The 18,017-nt window shown below is 29.4% G+C and overlaps 1 protein-coding gene, 1 long non-coding RNA gene and 1 other non-coding gene across 4 annotated transcripts; all 3 read left to right on the forward strand.

Moving 5' to 3' along the window:
* Positions 1 to 1,238: 1,238 nt before the first annotated feature.
* Positions 1,239 to 3,003, forward strand: LOC106417906. 2 transcript variants are annotated; one of them, XR_007315327.1, is made up of 6 exons: positions 1,239 to 1,802; positions 1,949 to 1,998; positions 2,096 to 2,143; positions 2,295 to 2,410; positions 2,494 to 2,647; positions 2,735 to 3,003. It is a non-coding gene; the product is annotated as an uncharacterized LOC106417906 (long non-coding RNA). The 2 variants fall into 2 exon arrangements; XR_001283522.3 differs by having other exon boundaries at positions 2,096 to 2,410.
* Positions 3,004 to 11,609: 8,606 nt separating this feature from the next.
* Positions 11,610 to 15,239, forward strand: LOC125577009 (major pollen allergen Ole e 10-like). The gene is made up of 4 exons (XM_048737616.1): positions 11,610 to 11,746; positions 14,599 to 14,627; positions 14,717 to 14,960; positions 15,058 to 15,239. The coding sequence occupies exons 1-4, from the start codon at positions 11,692 to 11,694 to the stop codon at positions 15,081 to 15,083; spliced, it is 354 nt and encodes a 117-aa protein (XP_048593573.1). The 5' UTR covers positions 11,610 to 11,691; the 3' UTR covers positions 15,084 to 15,239.
* A 2,048-nt stretch (positions 15,240 to 17,287) lies between these two features.
* TRNAK-UUU lies at positions 17,288 to 17,359 on the forward strand. The gene has a single exon. It is a non-coding gene; the product is annotated as a tRNA-Lys (tRNA).
* The last annotated feature ends 658 nt before the right edge of the window (positions 17,360 to 18,017 follow it).

An 18,017-nucleotide genomic window follows, 5' to 3' on the forward strand; every position in this document is an offset into this window, starting at 1 on the left:
TACATATATCCTTCTCCACTTATGGAATGCTTCATAAAATGCTTGGACCTGGAACCTTCATCTGTATCAATGTATAAACCTATGTATAGTCACTCTCTCAATGAGGTAGATCCATCTTCTATAGAGAGATCTTATATTTATACAATGTCACTTAATGTGACTGATTACTATTTACTTCGATCTATACAAAAGAATATTTCAAATTACTTGTATTACCAAGTGGATGGTAGTCTATACTTTTTGTCAAAAAGATGATAAGCAAAATCTAAGAGCGTACGTGTTCGTATCTATCACTAGTAATTATATTTAGCATGAGCGATTTAAGCATTAAACATGATCAACGGTTATCTTAAACACTGCAAGAGATTATGGACCAAAACTTATACAAAAATCGGTATTTCCTTGTTTCTCAACAATATACAAATATATTTTGATCTCAAAACCAATCAACAAAAGGTTCAAAATGTATCAAACGATGGTGGCACAAAAGAAGATGGAAAACAATGGAGGAACTAAAAGAAACGATGGTGTTACAAAAAAAAAAAAAAAAAAAAAAAAGAAACGATGTGCTTATCATCCAAAAAATAACACGGCAAGCCATATCATCGTTTTTGTAATTTTTTAGTTTGTAAATGTTTTATTGTTGTTTCATTTATTTGTTAGATTTTTTTCTAATGAGAGAGCATCCAAGAACCAGATGGAGCTTTGATCCTCTCTTATTATTTTAAAGTTTTTTTTTTTGAACAACCTCTTATTTTAAAGTCCATTTTGGCATTTTCACAATGTTCGCTATACCTTTACGTTTAAGATTCTGTGTGCACTCAGCGTTTTATAGAATCTCTTTGGTCATAATAAAACAATAAAATAAATAATTTAGATATATATGCTGATTCTCTTGATCGTTATTTTTTTCTACAAAAAGATGATAAGCGAAAATTTTAGAACGTGTTTCATGAGATCGTATTTATTAGGATAGTCTGGCTTTTATTTCTAGTATAAATTTACTAAAGGGGAATTCTATCCTAGGGAATTTCTCTATACTAATTGATAGCTTTGTCATTTAATCGATTTTTTTGTCTCAAAATAATGCTGCTTTATAATTTTTTTAATATTATATTTATTAAAAAATATATATAATTTTATTCTGGTGAACATTAATAAACATATTGTACGATAGAATATAAATTTCAAAAATGAAACTTTCTTTTTCGGGTGTAAGAAAATATTGAAGCAATCTATACTATACTAAAAGTTGCATATCCTGAGTCCTAAAGCTATCCACGTAGGCAAATTTAATCAACCAATGAGAAAGTTTAATTTTGCCATATCACCATTGCTGATATAGATTGAACTTTCGTGTGGGTTTATGAAAATTATCAGTCTGGCCCACCCCACCCAGCCCATGAAGAGGAAAAACAGAGAAACATGTATCGTTGTTTCAAGCTTCGAGTCTCTTGACTCTTCCACTTCGTCTTCTGCGATTTGATTTGTTTTTGCATAACCTTCTCAATCATTAATCAATAATGATCTTAAAACAATCCTTGAATGTTTCTTTTCACCTCCCTTGATCCTTCTCTTATATAAATATATATGTCTTAATCTAAATCAAAACCTATTCTGAAGAAGTTACATCTATGGCCATGCAATCCACCGGAATTCTAAGCTCAGCCGCCGTCGAAGCTACTTCACCATTGAATCATCATCATCCAGGTTCTTACCAGGTTACAGCTATCACCGTTTTCAACCCTCCGAGAATCTCCGGTAAAAAAATCAATTCCCGTGACGGAGAGATTGTGAAGAAGGTGGGTCAATCAGTTTGAATCATACTGATATAAATGATTATGCTAACCTGTTTCCGTTATGGATCTTTTGTTAGAACTACAAGAGTTTTTTCTTAAATCCAGTTATGGATCTTTTGTTAACAGATGATATACATATTTAAACTCAGATTTCAAGTGAAGATGTTGGTTTTCTGAAGAAGATATGCTTTTGTGTGAGGTATAATTCACTTATAAACTTCATCATATATGGATAAGATTTGAGATTTTGTATTTGTGCTTAGATGTGACATTTAATCTCATGTGTGATTTTATAGGCACAACGAGTGTTAGATGGACAGAGATACAAAGATGGGTTCAGGCAGGTAGATGATTATTTTCTTTGTTCTGTTTCTATTGACCATAGGAAATGAAAGGAAGAAGCCTTTTATTGGGTCCTTCTCATGCAAAAGGAATCGTCCATCAGAAAACGTAAGAGCTATATATGAATTGGCTTCTTTATCTGCTTAATTTTAGTGTGGACAGTGGTGTTGATGCGTGAGTCTTAGTGTTCGAATATGCAACCGAATCGAGGTTAAGCAGCCTAACTCTGTCATCCGTAAAGTGTGCTAGAGTACAACTTATCAAGAACGGTAAGAAGGTTATGCTGTGACCAATTTACTAAACGTGGATTAGTTTTGTGAAATGTTGAATCATCTTCTGTTAATGTCTGCAGGAGGAGTTCTTTATTTCTGGATTTGGTCGTAAGGATCATGCTGTGGGAGATATTCCTGTATGTTGCTCTCTCGCGAGTAACAACACCGGAGGGTCTAAAAATACTAGATGATACGGAGGGTGCAAGAAAGAGATTTTCGGTGATCTCAGGCCACGTAAGTCCAAGCTATCCTAATCTAATGACAAAGGTTCTAACCAATTACAAATATATAGCATCCATAAATCTACTCTGTTCGATACAGGAAGCATCTAAGGAGATCAGTCCAATTACGAACTTATCCTAAGACGGCTGCGATGTCCAGATATCAGTGGAGTCAAAATACATTTTAAAAATAATCGATGGACCAAGGAGAGGTATAAACTGCAGAAAGTAACTTCAGGACCACTGTGTCTTCTTTGCATTTGTTTTTGTCTAAGTATTTTGGTAAGATAAAAACAATTTAATACGTTTCCATGTGTTCTACCGCAGACAAAGAAGTTTCAATATTATGGCTGACGGCCTTGAGAACAATAATGTTACTTTTGAGGAGGTAGACTATAATTTAGTTTTGGTATTCATCAGTACTTCGTTGATCTTGAGTTCGAGTTTAGATCATAACAGGCTCAGAGCCTCAGACTGTCTGTGTTAGTGTGTTTGATAATGTTGCAAACTTAGATGAGAAGCTACACTCTTGGGCAACACGTCTTTCATATGTTCATGCCCTGCTACTCTGTCTGAAATCTCCTGCCTAAAGGTAGATATGAAATGAACAAATAAAAACATTAAGATGTTTAAAGTACCCTTATAAATTCCCTTGACAAGCACGGAAGCCAACACTGCTGCTCCTTCTCTGTCCCGCCAAACCTAATTAACATGTCAAAATATATTGTCTACTACTTGATATTCAGAATATACGAAAATATTTACGCACCCGAGCTTAAACCATATTCCCTTAATATATTCCATTCCCGACCTATACAGTTCATAGTTTATTGTTAGATTGCACCAAAAAAAAAGCAATATACATACCAATCAATAATTAGTAAACCAATCCATCTCCAAATCAAAAACTCAAATTCACATACCAAAAAAATAAAATCAGCATTAACATACCAATACGTTTCCATGTGTTATACGTTATTTATATATTTAAACGTTTTTTATTTGTAATAGACTTTCTCCGATGATTGATCAAAGAAATAAAATTATACTTTCTCGGATGAATTTCTAGATATTAGAGACAGGCGAGAGTCTTTCAGAAAAATTCTAGAAACCAGAAAAAAAAAAGATTTTTCCATATAGCGTAGCGATCAAACATGAGTTATGAAAATAATCGAAGGAGACACCTGCTTAAACCCCATTTGCTTATATCGAGTGATATCCAACACAATACTAGATGGCTACTCACAGACGTGATTAGAGGCAAAAAAATGCATGCGCATATGAGAAGGTCATATTTGTTTTGTTGCGGTCCCATGCAAAACCACGTAACTCATATTTTAAGAAACATAACTTATAAAATAACAAAACGTTTTTCATATCTATCGTTCATCCTTCGTAAAAAAAAATAAATATGCCACTTCAGCCATGAATTCTATAAAATTAACTCAGTTAAAAGTCATGCGAAGCATAGCAATGACCCAATTCGTTAAGAAAAATATTTTTTACGAGCAATTAAAGATGATTAAAGGTTATTCTTATAATAGAGGTCTTTTCTCTTCTACCCTTATCAATAAGAAAAATCACATATTATTGATACACTAATCGAAGCCGATCAATTTAAAGACTACAACAAGAACGCGACACCAAGACTGAACGTCGATCTCATCATCACTGATCTAAATCGTACTAATAGGCCTCCAAAAACTGAAGAAGAAAACGATACATGCATAGTATGTTTCGGAGATTACAACAACGGAAACAATCTTTGCTCTCTTACTTATGGTCATGATTTCTAATTCACATGCATTATCAGTGGCATGCATAAACTAAATATGCCAATTCTACAATGTTCAAGTATTATCTACGTTGCAAACATCATCAGCTTTTCCTGCTGCAGAGAAACAACATGAACAAATACCCAAAATAGAAAACCCGTTAAAATGATATGTCCGAACCCGGCGCGTAGCGCCGGCATACCACTAGTACTTGTAAAAGTAAAGGAGAAAAAAAAATCGTAGACACTGCATCTTTTATAATCTGTAAGAAAAACGCTCTCTTTGATACCAAGAGATTAGGTATATATACCGTTCATCTTTTTAACGAACCAATTATCATGACGAGTCGTTACTATACACACTTAGCCTTAACACTTTACTATGTATAAATAACTCCAAAAATATGGTTAATTTCATCCTCACACCGACCGACTAAGATTGCTACTACGAGTCTGAAACCTAAATTGCTATTTTCCATTACATGGCTTCTTCTTCTTCACTAGCCAAATCCAACAACGAAGGCAAGAACAAGATCAAGATTCCTCAGGATAACGAAACGCCAGATTTTGTGTCTACTCATCTTTACATTAGACGTATTCCTTCCACGCAAGCACTTGATCGGGAAGTCGTTCTTCGACGCATACGCCAACGCCGACGCGCAAATAAGGTCAGATCGGTATTCCAACTGCTGTTCGGTTTCCCATTTTTAAGTAAAAAGCACGAAGGTAATAACGATCACGATGAAGATGATGCTTCCACAGTGCCTTGAATCTTCGACCGATTTATTTGTCAATATAGTTACCGGACTTGGTGATGTTATAGTTTGTAAATTGTTACTTCCATTGTTGTTACCAAGAAGGGGATTAAGCTAGTGCACAAACCCACAATTCAATTTCTCTAGACTTTGATAGGTAATAATCTTAAATGAACTCAAACTAACATGGGAGAAATATTAAAGGAATGAAGATGGACGGCAAGTGTTATTCAGCCTTTTTCCAAAGCTTATTCCCACTATTTTCCCATTTCTACAAACTCTTGGAAGATTCAATAGTTTTGAGCGTGAAAAGAAACTGACCATTGAGTTCGTCAGAAAGCCTTAACTGAAGGAAGCTAAATGACATTGCAAACATTGGATAAAAATCTCAAATACATATAGTGACAGTCCCACAACAAGATTTCAATACTTTTTAGAACAATATAGGGATTTCTGGAAAAATTGAAATGAGAATCTGTTATTTCCAGAACAAAATCTTATCAAGTTTTTCTTTTAATATCAGTGATAAATCTTAAAATCAAATCAGGAATAGTATCAAATTAATCTCAATTTAAAAACTAAGTCCACTTTTTCTATAGACAAAAGGTTGTCTGGGCGTTACGGTCCAACTAATCCCTTAGAGCAACATTATTGGGAGTCCCTTAAGGCATCCCTTAAGGGAAAGAGGTGGGGACCGAGGAAGAAAGAGAAGGAAAAAACCCTTATTTAAGGACTGTCCCTTACTCTTTTGTGACCAAAAAAAAAAAAAAAAAAAAAACATAACAAGGGACTCTCTCCCTCTCTCTCCTCATCCCACCAATAATGTTGCTCTTAGGACCGAGGACAAAAGTCATTTGTTTAACTCTTCCCCAAATTATCAGTATATTTTAATCAGGAACTTCTAACACAACTACTTCAGATCTTTTTTAGTTGAGGTATCTCGTCTTAGAGTAAAACTAAAAATATTCAGTGATTTCTTTTTTGTTTTCACAACAAACTTATTTCTACGGATTTCTCATAAATCAATTTTCCAGTATTAGTATTTGACAGTTTCATTCATTATTGTTTGAATATATATGTTGATGTATTCTCCTTGGTTGTGTGCCAATTTATAGTTGACGATTGCCGTTAGTGCAAATTAAATATGTTAAGAGTTCATGTCTGCAACCTATCATCTATCCAGTCAATTAGATTTAGACTTCAATGATAAAAACAGTTTGAATGGTGTAGATCATATAATTTATACAAATAAATGAGATACTTGTAGATTAAGTAGATTATACAAGATGAATACAAATTAAGCTTATCAAACATGCTATTATTGTTTTGAATGAGTATAAACAGTTTAAATAGTACATTTCAAATATATAAATAATAATCCAAGTAACACTTAAATCAACTTTGTGTCATATAAAGGAAGACTCACTTAGCAAGCATTTACATTATATGCAGCTACGATTATAAGTATTGACATTTGTTATTTCATGTTTACAAAACACATGAATATACAAAGTCATCACCTAATCAATATGATTTACTTTTGGTTACTATAAATCATCTCAATTGAATATATGTTGCCAATAATTGTCTCTATCTCTAATATATGTGTAGCATACCACAGTTTTGAGATCATATTAAAGATGCCGAATTGATTTAATCGTACTGAGTTAAACATTAAAATACATGCACCAACATTTTATGGACCGAGTTATAAATTGGAAAATATAACATGGCGGTCCGAAGCCTACCAACTTGCCTACCTCTTAATATCTGCCCGTTAACATATAAAATACATACATATATATATATATATATATGAATAGTCTAAGAAGATGTGAAACATAAGTAATAAATAATTATATAGTGGAAAATAATATTCAGGTTTTATGTCTTCAATTATCCAGTAAACTGACCAAATTGATGTAACAATATATAGACATAACAATTCTTAACGAATGAAATAATATGTAACATTCTTACGACCATTTCTCATAACCTAACATTGTATGTTGTTCATGGGTATTAAAAGACAACATGGTTGGACACATGAGCAAGTTGTTATACTATGAAAAGCTTTGACTTTAGGAAAATGTGTCATTTTTATCTCCAATATTTCAGGATCTTCTTGTGTGGTTATACAAAAGTTTCATGATTAAAAATCCATTGATCATACATTTGATATTATTGGCTGTCATATATAAGGTAAAACAGTCTAAAAGCTATCACATCTTTAGTGACCGTGAAAGTTCCAAAAACGTTTGCATTACACAACTTTAAAATGAGGAGTGTTTATGTATAGATAACTCGGTTGCATAGCCGATTAATTCTTCTTTTTTTTTTTTCAGTAAAACGATTTTGTATTTGAATTAGGTGAAAAAAAATTTTAATTGAAAACCGGTTTGCGTAATGTGAAAACCAGCTACGTTTTATGTAACAATCTATTATTAAAATATATATATGTAATCGATTGATCGAACTAATAATTGGAAATGGTCCAATTAATTTATCTAGTAAGTTTAATGCATTTAATATGGATGGTGAGATGAATTGTGGTAATGACCCTCAATATAGTAAGCAAGATTACAACTTAAACAATACTCCTCAGTTATATAAAGGAAATATCATAGAATGATACGAAGTCATTCCTATAGCCATATAATATCACAAAATGATACAAATATACTTTATTAATTTTGATAAATATAATTAATAAATAGTGCTTAAAATATTTCTAGCTATATAATATCACAAAATGATACAAAGAGCTTTCCACGCGCGCGTCGCCGCCGCCGTCCGGCCCGGCTCGGGTCGGCATGTGCTTGGGCTTGGGATTGGTCTTGGTCTTGGTCTTGGGTCTTGGTGGAGAGTCTCCAGCCCAATAAGATATTTTTTTTGGACTAAGTTAAGCTCAACGTTTTGCCATTTAATTTCCAAAAAACGGCATGCTTTTTTATTTTAAACAACATGTAGTTTGTTTAAAAAACAACACGCTGTCTCTCTTCTTGACGATAAGATTAAACGAAAAAGATCTTGCAGAGAAAGTTCCGTAACGCTTCAACTCCGAGATCTTCGTGAGATTTCTGCCAACGTGCGCACGTGCTGCATCAGTTACGGAAAGTGGCTCGTCTTCTCCTCTTTAAAAACTCGTCTCCTTCTCCTTCTCATTTCATTCTCAACGTTTTACACAACGAAAAAATCAGCAAATCCCTTAGCGTAAGTCTATAGTTCGAGAGTGTTTCGTAGATTTATAGCTTGATAGGACGATTCACGAGTGAAGCGTGATCATCTACCATGGTTGTATCCTTGGACTCGATATTCGTACAGTCCCATTTCACTACAGAGCGAATATTTAGAGTTTAAGGAAGAGATCATATCTCGACTCCATGTCTATTTTCGAAACGTCGATTTCCTTAATATCGTTCTTATTATTTCGTTTATGTCAATCCGGTTTTCCGGCTTCTACAATCTTAACTCTAAATCACTTTAAGTTTAAAGCTTCAATTGGGTTGAAGAACGATTTAGAAAATTAGGTTTTCGAATGGTGTTTGCGATTTGCTTTCTAGCACCTCCGTGAAGAATTTGTTATTTATCTTATAAACGGTTCACGTTTTGCTTTGTAGCACTACCAAAAAACGTTTATTGATATACGATTTGTACAAACCTTTTCTGGTTTTATTGAAACGATGTTTGCGATTTGCTATATGCTTATCCGCGAAACGTTTTTTATTTATTTCATAACGAGTTGCGGATTGCTTTGTAGCATTATCGCAAAACGTTTTTGATACATTCTTAAAACGTTATTAAAATGATTCGTTTCCACGAACGCTTATAAAGTGAGTTTGTGAAACAATCTAATAGTCTACACAAGATGGTTTCTGCAAACGCTTTTCAAAGCAAGTTTGTATGACCAAATTGATGTAATAATGTATAGACATAACAATTCTTAAAGAATGAAACAATATGTAACACTCTTACGACCATTTCTCATAACCTAACATTGTATGTTGTTCATCTTATATATTAAAACAGAAGTCATGACTTCTTTTCATGTGTGATTTTTTTAGTTTGGACCATTCCTAAAAAATATAATATTTTACATAAGTTCATTATTATATCTTTTAATATCTTTATCATTTTATTTGAAATACAAATGAATATATTTAAAATATTCTAACAAAATCTTTTTAAAATCTTCTTAGAATCTTTTTAAACTTACTTTCAAAAATTAGTTAGTTTTAATTTAAATTAACATAAAATATAATTAGAAATTAAAATTGAATATATTTTTAGTTTATAAACAAAAATTTAAATATAATGAAATTAATTAATTTCACAAATACATTTACTAATAATTTTTAAAGATTTTGTTAGAAATAAATATTTATTTTTATTTTAATTTTTTCAAAAAAAATTTCTAATAAAATAAAAATCATGATTTTTTGATGAGCGATATTTTTATTTGGACCATCATTTAAATTTTATATTAAATGTATATCACTAATATTAATATACATAATATTTTTAACTACTTTAATCATAATATCTGTTATATCTTTTAATTTTTTTAAAAAAATAAAATAAAATTCTAACAAATCTCTTGAAAAAGATTATAATAAGATCTTAATTGTCATAAATTGAATATAAATATTTTCAACTAATTTTGTAATTAGTAATGAAATGTTACTAAAAGAATAAAATTATACCCTATTTTATCAATTTTATAATAATATCTATCATTTTAAAATAAAAATGTTATATTGAAGAAAATATGATAAAATTATTTTAAATTGATAAGTTAACATATTTTATTTTCATAAATATAAAATATTTATGCTAAAAATATAATATGTTGGTAGAACGGGTTAATATTAGTAAACTATATAATACATGTATAAAAATTTAACTTATCTTAAACTTTTTAATATACAGTAATTTATTATATAAAATTAATAAACATTAAAAATTACTAAAAAAATCTAGCGATTTGAATTACGGATCATGATTATAATAAATTAAATACAAAATTGTTTTCATATATGTTGTTTCATGCATTAAAAAATTTAGTTTGGTAATCAAACGCAAATTCAATAAGACAAATATATAATAAGCAACATATATATATATATATGTGATGATTTTAATTTACAGCATGAAAACTATAATTATTATATTTAGCATAATTATACAAACATTTAAATATGTGAGTAACATTAAAAATATATAATAATTATGTAAAACAAATATCTATATATATAAATGTGAAAATATATACCCGCACGGTTGTGCGGGTGGAAATCTAGTGGGTATTAAAAGACAACATGGTTGGACACATGAGCAAGTTGTTATACTATGAAAAGCTTTGACTCCAGAAAAAGATGTCATTTTTATCTCCAATATTTCAGGATCTTCTTGTGTGGTTATACAAAAGTTTCATGATTAAAAATCCATTGATCATACATTTGATGTTATTGGGTGTCTTATCTAAGGTAAAACAGTCTAAAAAGCTATCACATCTTTAGTGACCGTGAAAGTTCCATAAACGTTTGCATTTCACAACTTTAAAATGAGGAATGTTTATGTATAGATAACTCGGTTGCATAGCCGATTAATTCTTTTTTTTTTGTATTTCACTAAAACGATTTTGTATTTGCATTATGTGAAAAAAAAAATTGAAAACCGGTTTGCATAATGTGAAAACCAGCTACGTTTTTTGTAACAATCTATTATTAAAACATATATGTAAGGGATTGATCGAACTAATAATTGGGAAACGGTCCAATTAATTTATCTAGTAATTTTAATGCATTTAATATGGATGGTGAGTTGAATTGTGGTAATAACACTTCAACATAGTATGCAAGATTACAACTTAAACAATACTCCTCAGTTATATAAAGGAAATATCACAGAATGATATGAAGTCATTCCTATAGCCGTATAATATCACAAAATGATACAAATATACTTTATTAATTTTCATAAATATAACTAATAAATAGTGCTTAAAATATTTCTAGACATTAACATTAAATGACAAATTCATTCATTTAATATTTATGTTGTAGAAGAAAAAATTATAGTCATGATTTTGTTGTCAAATTGTTTGCACTAATGTTGTATTATGTCACCACCCAAGTTCAAACTCGCATTATTAAAAGACAATTTATTAAAAGGTATAATTTCAGTTAACTTATTTTGTATTTACTGATACTTTTGGGATATAATAAATTTTAGATCCTATAAAAAAGGAAAAAATCCCTATAATTAAAAAGTTAAAAGTAAAATTTGGTAAATGTGATTGCATCTTCGAGATTATGACATATGCTTGTTTAATATACTAATAATTTCTTTTGGAAAGTTTGACAATTAAGTATTATAACCTTTAAATAGGTCGTATTAATTTTTTTAACTTTGATATTATTTAAATATCTATTTGTATATGTAGGAGATAGGCCGGCCAAATCACGTGTATATATTGCAAAGCAAAACCATAGAGAAGAGTATTCAGACGTCAAACAAGCTACAAAAATGGCTAAAGCACATATATGTCTTTATTTCGTCATCTTATTATACCTTTATTCAGGTAATGTGATCACAACTAATCATCAGACCCAATAGAATTTAGAGATCAATTTTAACGATGCACTAGATTTTAACCCGTGCAACCGCACGGGTGTTTGTTTTTACTTTTCTATACATAAATTATTGTTTTAAAACATAAGTGGTATATATTTTTAATGCTAATCATATACGTAAATATTTATATAACTATTTCAAATACAATAATTTTATAATTTACATGTTATAATTAATTAATTGTTTAAACCTTATGTATTTGCCACTTCTTATTATATATTTATCTTATTGTATTTGCATTTAGTTATTAAGATAATTAATATATTCCTGAGAAAATATATTTAAAAAATATTTTGTATTTAATTTATGCTAAATTCTGACCCGTATTTCAAAACTGGATTTCTTTTTACCAATATTTTTATGCTTATTCATTTTAGATAATTTATTATTGTATATATAAAAGTGTGAGATATGCTAATTTTTAGACATGTATTATATAGTTTGTTAATTTTAAGTCGTTCTATCATCATATTATATTTTAACTAAATAGTTTTTATTTATGAAAATAAAATTTATAAATATATAAATTTATAAATTGAATATAATTTTATCATATTTATTTTAGTATAATAATTATATTTTAACATGATCATGACTATAAAAGTAGATAAAATAGGATATAATTTATTTATTTTTATTTCTAAACGATAACTTAAAATACATTAAGTCATTGTTTAAATATTACACAGATTTATTAGAATTTTAAATATAATATATAAATATATATTATATTTAAAATGAATATATATTATGATTAAAGTGGTTGCAAAGATTTTATATTATTAACTTTAAAGAAATACATGTTAATTTTTATACATGTATTATATAGTTTGATAATGTTAACCCATCTTACCAACATATTAGATTTTATTTTTTAACATAAATATTTATAATTACGAAAATAAAATATATAAATTTGATACAATTTTATTATATTTAGCTCAATATAATAATTTTAATTTAATATGATTGATTATGATTATAATAACTAAAATATTATAGATTTTTTTTTTATTTTATATAACTGAATATATTAATGTATAATAATATTTTAAACTAATTTCGAAATTAGTGAAAATATATAAATATAATTTCAAAAATTAAGATCTTGTAAAAATCTTTTTAAACAGATTTGTTAGAATTTTAAAATAAATATATTTATATTTAAAATGAAAAGATATCAAAAGATACTATGATTAGAATATTTTAAAAATTATATTTATTATAAGTCTGAATTAAAATATAGTATGAATTTCTATGAATAGGTTCATTAGGTCCATTTTAAAAAAAGGAAAAATGATTGCTGACTACATGAAGTATCGACCATCACATGGCTAACCATGCAAAGTATACTAATGTATACCTAGCTACACGAAGTATATGTTATGCATGATAACATCCCTCAACTTAATGAGGTTATGTAATTAACATCACAAGTTTAATTTCATTCATCCAAAAAGTGATGTAGATATCAGAGACCGTTAAATACCTCGTTTCATCAATTAAAATATGACCAACCCGACTGTAATTTAACTGAAATTATATTTTAACCCACATTTTAAGAGCGTAACAATTTTTTATAAATATCTAATGTACAAAATCAATATCTTTTAACGTTTTTTGATATGTAGTGTTTTAACATTTCTATTTTGGTGTATTAGAAAACTATATAATTATATTATATATTTATATTAAATATGTAAGTTATATAAGATATTATGTAATTTTTTTAAAAAAATTATTTTAATATGTTTTCTTATGAACTTTTCATAAAATTTATGTAATTTTTTGATGAATTGTTTGATATATAGTTATTTTTAAATTTTAATTAGAAAATATATTTGACGTCAATTTATTGACTCTAACATTTTGTTTGCTCAAACTTATTTGATGTCAATTTAATCAAACATAATCTGACATATATAATTATTATATATGTACTTTTAATAATAAAATAATCTAAGTAAGTATATAATATGAAAGTTTTAATAAGTTTAAATGAATGCAATTTAATATAAACAAAATAATGCATTAATTTAATTATGGATGAATTTAATTAATTGTATATCAAACAAATAAGATGTTGGAGTAAGTAAATTGATATCAAACAACTTTTATAATAAAAATTGATCAAATAAATATATATCACACAACTATTCAAAAGAATTACACATATTTAATTAAAAATTAATAACAAAACAGATTAAATAATAAATAAAAATTAAATAATATCTTGTATAACTTTTATATCTAATATAACTAAACAAATACAACTATATAGTTTTCAAATACATTAAAATAAAAATTTCAAAACAATACTTATCAAAATTTTATAAAACATATTGGTTTAATAAATTATATTTTGTAAAAATATTCTCACGCTTTTAAAAGCGGATCAAAACCTAATTTTTGTTTAATTACCGTTAGGTGCACCATATTTTAATTGGGAAAATGAGAGACTTAAACGGTCTTTGACATCCATATCACTTTTTGGATTAATGAAATTAAAGTCGTGATGTTAACCACATAACATCATTAAGTTGAGGGATGTTGCCATGCATAACATATACTTCGTGTAGTCTGGTATACATTAATTTAGTTTGCATGGCTAGCCATGTGATAGTCAATACTTCATGTAGTCAGCAATCATTTTTCCTAAAAAAAATCACACATGAATCAAGGTTGTGACTTCTGTTTTAATATATAAGATATGGCTTTAGGTCGTTTGGGAGTTTTATTTGATTGTATGATTTTCCAAATTCTGTAACAATCTTAATTTCATTTTGATGTTTTTAATAGAAGGAACTTTCACGAGAGTCAACGCAGAGGTACATGTTTACGATAACTCAAAAGTTGAAAACAAAACGAAACATCAATCTCATATGTGTGTGTGTGTTTTATCATTTAATGCTCGCAGGGTCATCATGGGGAGTGGTGTGTGGCGAAACCAGCTACGAAGAAAGAAAAACTTCAACAAATTATTGATTTTGCATGTTCAAAAGTCAATTGTGCAGCTATATCGAATGGCGGTGCATGTTATTCTCCTGAGGATCTCCTTCTTCATGCTTCTGTAGCCATGAATAATTATTATCAAGCAGAAGGAAGACACTTTTGGAATTGCAATTTCGCAGGCTCTGGCATCATTGCCATAACTGATCCGAGTGAGTTTCATCTGATTTTTTTTTTGTCTCTAAACAATTATGAAAGTCTTCTTATGTCAACCTAGAATCAATACTTAATTTTAATCTTTTATTTCAGGCACTGGAATTGCAAATATCAATTAAAAAATGAAGTATATAAAGCTTCGTCTTTGTTACAAAAACAAAATAGAGAACTCTAGTTCTCGAATTTCATATCTGATATCTAAAGTTTATGTGGTTCTATTTGCAACTATTAAATGTTTAAGTTTACACCATCTATCATCGTAAGTTTCAGAAAAATTTTCCATCATCTTATCATCGTTAGAAAATATATATAAATTGTAGTCTGCTGTTAGTTTTTACAACCTGCACAATATGAACTTGAGGTAAGAGAATCTGATGATCCAACGTTCTCCAGTTAATAAAACAAAGTGGAGATATGGACAGAAAATCCAATTTTTACATGGTCCAACAATATTTTTGGGGTGTAAATTCTGGTCTATGAATCTAAGCATAATACAAACATAAAATGAAGTGAAAAGCAATATCAAAGTAGAAAAATCATGGAATAAAGTTAGAAAAACAAACTCATGTACATAAGGACACAATCAGACCCATACCGTCAACTCGGCGTCAGTTCTGAAGTGAATGGATAACTGAATAAAAAATAACAAAGTGTTTTGATTCATAATGGCTGAATCAAGCGGAGTCAATGAAAACGTTACATGTGACTTTGAGTTATGAAAAATAAGCTGAAAATTACAAGAAATAGACATAAAATTTCTCTCAACATATACTAGGCAATCTTTTTTTTGCTATATTATTTTCTACTTTTATCTGAGATTTTGAAAAAAAACTACAAAGTCATCAATACTAAAATTTTAAAGAATTATAAAATGGTTGAAAATCAAAGGTCGAATACTGTATATTGTTTGTGTTATGATATATTGGCAAACAAAACTTTTTGATCAGTTTAACGTAAGTATACGAAGTGCAAAATAGAACTTACATAAAACAGAGAAACTGACATAAGTCATCTCATTTACTGGAACAAAATCATTTTTTGGTTAAAACTGGAACATAATCATTTTTTTGGTTAAATCTGTAACAGAATAATGAGAAGTTGAAGGTATCATTTTATCAAAAGATCATAGTTTCTCCGTAAGGAATCTTCATGGATTTCCATGTCAATGATAAGCAGAGCCGGGCCTGAGATTTTCGGGGCTCTATCCAAAATTAAATTGTTTACAGATTAATGTAAAGATTTTACAATTTTATGTATAAATTTAACTATAGTAGTTGAGTATAGTGCCTTTTTTATAGACAAGTTGGAAACAAATGTAAATACATATGAAACTGGAAATCAAGAAGGAAGAAAATGTGGCATTCACATATTATTATATTTCACGTAAATCTTCACGATAACATATTAACATATAAATTCATTTTTACACATTTTTCTCTGGTATTGGGGGCCACAAACTGGAGGTCCATTCAAATGTTTCATTCGGATGGTAACCGTCGTCCTGCCCCGCCCCGCAGTTAACAATAACAAAAATCTCTACATATACTATATATCTATACATTTTTTATTAAAACTGCACCGCATTTGAACCGCTTGTCCCGCACCGCTCAAATCGTAGTTACCATTCGGAGCCTTAATGTCCCATGCCCCGCTCTGACTATAACTCCTACATATATATAAATGAACTATATATTTATATGTTGCTTGGTTTAGAAGGAGAAGAATCTACTATTGGAGTTGTGAATCAACCAATATCAACAACATCAATTTCAGTTGCGCTTGATAGGACACCAATATCATCAAGCCACGAAACTGGTGGATTTGGATCTTTGTTTGTTCGAGTTTGGTCGTTACAGGACATGTTTTATAAGACTTATATTACACTGCTATTTCGTCCAAACAAGACGAGAAGTTTGTGCCGGCCAAAACAATTTAAAGGCATATAGCTTTAGTCTATGGTTCAAAACACTGTGTTTCTTTAACAGCCTTCTTTCTCCTCTTTGGCGTTCTTTATTCTCCAAGCATAAAAAACTATCTCTCTTCCTGTTCTTCTTTGGCATTTTTCTTCTTCTTTACATATCTCTTGGCGTTCTCATTGATACTTTATAGCCAAATTTATTCAATTGGAAGAACACATTATGTGTTCTTTTTTGGATCTGTTCAAAACAATTGATCTTCACTTCCACCATATTGTGAAACAGTGAGACTTATATATATATTATGAAGAAGGGAAATAGCAAACAAAGTGATACAGTGATAGTGAGTCTGATGTATATTGGTGTGAATTATAAATATGTTGTTAGTAATACTTGTATTCAATGAAGCCGTCTTAGCTCAGTGGTAGAGCGCGTGACTTTTAATCCCGTGGCCGTGGGTTCGATCCCCACAGACGGCGAACTTTGCCCTTATTTTCAGTTTATATTTAACTAGAAATCTTGGTATCAAAAATATTTTGAGATGTGTTTATAAAATTACTTTGATTTGATTGTTCAGTTTGAAAATGTTACACCAAATGTTTTATTACAAGAAAATTCTACCAATAATCTCCACAAGAGCAACTACCATCTCTAAAATGATGAAACCTCTTGTTATCCTTACAAGCTGTCTTAGCGTTAATCCCGTGGCTGTGGGTTCGATGCCCACAGACGGCGCATCACTCATTTCGGTTTATATTTAACTAGAAAATCTTGGTATCAAAAATAATTTGACATGTATTGTAAAATGTTACAACAAATCTTTTTATTACAAAATTGTTTTACCAATAATCTCAACAAGAGCAACTACCATCTCTAAAATGATGAAACCTCTTGTTATCATTTACAAGCCGTCTTAGCTCAGTGGTAGAGCGAGTGACTTTAAATCCCGTGGCCGTGGGTTCGATTCCCGCAGATGATGAACTTTGCACTTATTTTCGGTTTATATTTAACTGGAAAATCTTGGTATCAAAAATATTTTGAGATGTTTTGTAAAATTAAGTTGATTTGATTGTTCAGTTTGAAATGTTACACCAAGTGTTTTATTACAAAAGAATTCTACCAATAATCTCCACAAGA

This window comes from Brassica napus, chromosome A8, assembly GCF_020379485.1.
Source record: "Brassica napus cultivar Da-Ae chromosome A8, Da-Ae, whole genome shotgun sequence".
NCBI classification, from domain to species: Eukaryota; Viridiplantae; Streptophyta; class Magnoliopsida; order Brassicales; family Brassicaceae; genus Brassica; species Brassica napus.

Excerpts from the sequence above, each read along its gene's own strand:
- LOC125577009 (XM_048737616.1), top strand. The coding sequence starts at position 11,692 with ATGGCTAAAGCACATATATGTCTTTATTTCGTCATCTTATTATACCTT. Across the intron at positions 14,628-14,716 it reads TCACGAGAGTCAACGCAGAG|GGTCATCATGGGGAGTGGTG; the intron begins GTACATGTTTAC and ends TAATGCTCGCAG. Across the intron at positions 14,961-15,057 it reads CATTGCCATAACTGATCCGA|GCACTGGAATTGCAAATATC; the intron begins GTGAGTTTCATC and ends CTTTTATTTCAG.